Here is a 5,248-nt window from a genome sequence, read left to right as displayed (position 1 = left end):
GTAGCATTACTTGCATTTGAAAAAGGTTTTAAAGCAAATTTTAGCTTAACATAAAAAATTCTTAGAAAATATGAAACTTCAGCTAAATAAAACCTCAAAACATCTTATTAGTTTAAAAAAATAATATATATTTAATAAACATAAAATTAAAATTTCCATTTATATCTTATTGAAATATATGCAAAACTAATATAAAAACAAAAATCAATTACTATTAATCCTATACCATATTCTTAAAAAAAAACCAAAAATATATAAAAAAATAAATTTGAATATAAAATAAAATATTGCCAGAAAATATAATTTGATCTTATACTTTCTATTTATTAAAAATATAATAAAAAATTATTTAAAATCAATAAAAACAAATAAAATTAAATATATTTAAAATATAAATTTTATTTAAAATACATGTGGATACTTGGATAGGAAAGTGAGAAGATCGCACACGTGAAGCTAGGTTAGGATATCAATTTCATAGAGTGTATGTTTTATTAAAAAAGAGTATTTACATATTACTTTGTACCAAAGTGAAGGTAGGTTAGGATATCAATTTCATAGAGTGTATGTTTTATTAAAAAAAAAAAGTATTTACATATTACTTTGTCAAAAGGAAAAAAGAGTATTTACATATTACTTTGTCAAAAGGGATGTTCATGTGTTGTGGAGTAATGTATTTTTTTATAATTTACTAATATGGAAAAATAAGTTAATTAGAGAAAATAATATATTTTTTTAATATATTTTTTTATTAAGTATTGCTGGGTTTTGTATTATATTAGATATTATTTTTTTGGAATTTCACTGTGTTAAGTGGTTCATGAGGCACAATACTTGCTAGGTTTTGCAAATGGGGTAGTAAGTTAAGTGGGCTTGATTGTGGAAAAGTTTCACAGTCAAGCGCGCTTGAGCCAGAGGCGATCTCAGATGGGTGATCTCCCAAGATGTCAGTAAATTACAACTACCTTTTATGAAAGTAATGATTGACACTATATGATTTATTTCACTAGTTTCAACGATTATCACTCATAAAAATAGTCATAAATAAATTACTTAAAATAATATCTAATATTTATATATAAGTTATCCCTTTCCTTTAAACTATCTCATACACAAAAACACATTTAAACTATCTCATACACAAAAACACATGCTATTAGCCCTTTGATCTTCCCATCAATATTATTCATGTCTTAGATTTCTAATCAGAATCAATCAATGTTATTGATGTCATGGCAACTCTTTCGTTTATGGTTACTTTCACTCCAGTCATGAACGATACTATATCACCGAACATCACAATATCTGTGATTATAATTAGCAGATTCAAAAAGACTATTGAATTTATGCCATGGAGCCCTGCAATAAGGAGAGCTTTGATAATATACTTTGGACAAATTTCTCTGCAGAGTAATATGAAGGCTGTGTTTCAAATTTTAGCAAAATAGTAAGCAAAAAATTGCAAGATAATTAACAGTGGTTCACACCCAAATACTCAGGCTATGATCACAGTGGTTGTCATGGCAACTCTTTCGTTTATGGTTACTTCCACTCCAGCCATGAACGATACTATATCACCGAACATCACAATATCTGTGGTTATAGTTAGTAGATTCAAAAATAGTATTGAATTTATCCCATGGAGGCCTGCAACAAGGAGAGCTTTGTTAATATACTTTGGACAAATTTCTCTGCAGAGTAATATGAAGGCTTTGTTTCAAATTTTAGCAAAATAGTAAGCAAAAAATTGCAAGATCATTAACAGTAACAATTATATAAGCAAAAAATTGCAAGATAACTAACAGTGGTTCACACCCAAATACTCAGGCTAAGATCACAGTGGTTCACACCCACTGCACAGTAAAGATTCAGATATACATGACCCAACAATGGCATGAAGGAAATTTTCAGAAACATTTGAAAACTAATGTTTGCTGTCATTGATTTATTAATATGACGAACGAGCTCAGCTGATCTCATCCAGAACAACCACCAAGGAAATTATAAATAAGTAATCAACTCCAGGATGTACTTTGACGAGAAAAATATCCTTTTCCAGTAGCTCTTTGTTTTCTGACCGTTTCCGGCTCAGCTTCATTAACAAAAATACCAACATCAGTTCTCATAATAAAATTACAGAGCAATGAAGAGAGTGAAAGAATTTTATGTTACAGGATTCTGAGTTTATTGAATTACCTCTGCAATAGTCCGAGCACCATAGTAGAATACAGACGATCGCTCTAAGTAGTCACCTTTCACTTTAAAATTCCACTGTTCCTCCTCAGTATTATACGGCATGTAAACATTCACTGAGGTTTTCAGCTGCAGCACAGATGATGTCCTCGCGCTGAACAACATTCTGGCTGGATCCGTCTTCTCCCCACGAAATGCTTCCCATTTGTGGTTGATGCTCACAAGCTGCAACTCTCAACCAAATACACAATATATACTGTTACAGTCTCAAGTTTTCACAGACATACACTATAATTTGGTCTTTTGTGTATAATTCATAGCAAATCAGCATGAGTTTTAAAATTAAGATTTGTGGTTGTTGTTGTGAGAGGGGAGGTGGTTGTGTTTTTATTTTCTCAAGATTCCAAACCATTATTATATGAACTCAATGGAATCATTATAATATGAACTTTATATATTAGTTTGAGAAGACCCTGTAGGATTTATTTTTAAGATTTGGAGTTATCAGGAACTCAATATATCACTTGCAAGAATTAAATCCTAATAAAATTAAATCTTAATAAAGAACATAATAATTATTACACTCAATTAAATCTTAATAAAGAACATAATAATTATTACACTCAATTAAATTATTGTAGAGAACTTTAATTAATAAAAAATTTATAACTTTGATAAATCAAAATTATTAAGATGTTTCAGCTTATTTACTATAAGGTAATTCAAGTTAATTTGATTAATAGTAAGGTCAATTTACTGGTTCTAACTTTTGATAATGCATATTTTCGCTTATGATATTCCAATGTAATGTAGCTTACTATTAAATATATAAACACTTCATTATAATTTACCTTTGGACAAAGAATAGTAAATCTATTATTAGCAGCGGGTTATTTGATGTGTTATTTCGTATTTTGTTCTCTCTCAATTCCATTTCCTCTCAACCAAACAAAGATTTGGTGCTTCTCTATATTTGTTTTAAACTCAACATACAATGTGCAGGTATTTGCAATCATCACTTTTTTCTAAAAGTTAGGGATCTTTTTTTAAAATTGGGGCTAGCCCCTGAAGAAGCATGTATTATCTTTAGTGTACATTATATACAATATTTACATCAATCACAATCAAACCGTATACAATCACGATGTTACAATATAAGCTGCAACGCAGTGCAAGAATAGTGAGAATCGAACACGGTTGGGATGCGAGAAAGCCGACTGTCTCGACCTTAAAAACAATACTATAAAAATAATAATAATAAATAAATAAAGCATGAACACACATAAATCATGTACATCATAATTTACTCAAAAAAAAATTATTATTTTATAATTTACCAATAAACTTGTTTTAAGTTAAAAATATAACAATTACATATTAATTAAAAACAAGCCTAAAATATGCACACCATGATTTATTTTATGGTTTAAAAGTAAACATGCCTGGTATATTGTTATTAACTTATGGTTTAAAAGTAGACATGCCTTGAGTTAAAGACAACCAAGGCAACCTCTTGGCATGACCCTTTCCATTAATATCTTTTTGTTGATGAGTAGATTTACAAACTGTAAAACCACTTTCCTAAAAATGTCATTTCTAACTAATAAAATAAATGACTCTGAGCACTTTCTCTGAACAATTTTGTCCTTTTCAGAAATAAGAATCATAAGTTTAATTGGTTGAATCTGCAAAATTTGAATTCAAGAATCATCCGTTTAATTGGTTGAATCTGCAAAATTTGAAGTTTTCAAGGAATTTTTACATTTAAAATGAATTTTAAATAACAAAAGATCACTGTTGCTCGAAAAAAAAACTTCTTTAAAGTAGGCCTTTCACTGCATACCTTCCGTCTCAGAGTAACAAGGGGCTCTCCCGAAGCGTTGCGCACGACTCGTTTGTCGCGCAGGCTGCATTCTCTACCGTCTACCCTGGCAATCAACTGGCCATCGGAGTCACTGATCACCAGATCGGCCCCGCTACAAGTTTTGTTGCGCTTCTTCCTCTGCACAGTAAACACGAGCGTATGATACGGTGTACAGAATTGCGAGCCGACAACCGGCAGAGTTCCAGTCTTGGGAACCGCCAGCTGATCTTCTTCCGGCAGTCCAGACTTGGACGCTGCGTGCTGCTCTTTCTCACGCTTCCATTTGAACATTTTCAAAGAGTCTATCTGATTATAGGGCTTACTCGGTTCCTCCTCCGCTTCTTCAAAGCTCAATTCCCGAGTTGAAGGCCTCGAATCGTGTGCCTGTGCGTATATATATGGGGGAATGCAATCAAGTCCAGAGATAGACAGGAATCTTAATAATGATTTAATTTCTTTGCGGCGAGTGCAAGAACATGAAAACTTGTCCCAGTACCATATTCGATTCTAGGGCATCAAAACTTCAAATCTGCCCATGCTTTCAGCCCCAAATTTCCTTAAGATTGATTTGGACAAATAAATTTAAACTCCTTTCCGCTCTGATACTATAGATGTCTTCGATTCTAGGGCATCAAAACGTCAAATCTGCCCATGCTTTCAGCCCCAAATTTCCTTAAGGTTGATTTGGACAAATAAATTTAAACTCCTTTCCACTCTGATGCAATAGATGTTCGATATTTTATACAAATGATTACATACAGGAGCCCTCAGTCTGTCCCACTCGATCTCGGAAGAGACGTGGACTGGTACTAAAAGGTATTATTCTTTCATTTTTGAATGCAGTGAATTCAAGTTAGAATTGGATTTGGACTAAAAGCTATTATTCCTTGTTGCTGAATGCAGTGAATTCAAGATACAGGGTGTAATGGAGTAAGAACCAGCTGTTCATCAGAGAATCCTTCTCGAATTCCGAAAGCATATTTCTAGCCTGTCTCAAAGTCCCGGCGCCCACTGGTTAATTGTAACCCATTTGAGTTTGTTTGAAACATCGAACATACGTCGGACTTGACAAACACATTCAATGATCACACTAAAAATCAGATTCCAGTGAATTTGAATGAATCGGTCATATGAAAATGAAATTGCATAAATCGGGTACGGAAGGTATTGTTCTCTCGACCATTAGAATAA

General features: G+C 32.2%; 1 protein-coding gene across 1 annotated transcript; it reads right to left on the bottom strand.

Moving 5' to 3' along the window:
* Window positions 1-1,758: 1,758 nt before the first annotated feature.
* LOC149223876 (protein LURP-one-related 15-like) lies at window positions 1,759-5,248 on the bottom strand. Its single transcript, XM_089383423.1, has 3 exons — window positions 4,037-5,248; window positions 2,197-2,418; window positions 1,759-2,092 (listed from the first exon to the last, which is right to left on the bottom strand). Exons 1-3 carry the CDS (start codon window positions 4,346-4,348, stop codon window positions 1,967-1,969), a joined length of 660 nt encoding a protein of 219 aa, XP_089239549.1. The 5' UTR covers window positions 4,349-5,248; the 3' UTR covers window positions 1,759-1,966.

This window comes from Pinus tabuliformis, chromosome Q, assembly GCF_031772625.1.
Source record: "Pinus tabuliformis cultivar Carrire ecotype Pingquan chromosome Q, CPIR1, whole genome shotgun sequence".
Taxonomy (NCBI): domain Eukaryota; kingdom Viridiplantae; phylum Streptophyta; class Pinopsida; order Pinales; family Pinaceae; genus Pinus; species Pinus tabuliformis.
Note: the sequence above shows the minus strand (reverse complement) of the source record. Positions and strands in the feature narration are given on the sequence as shown.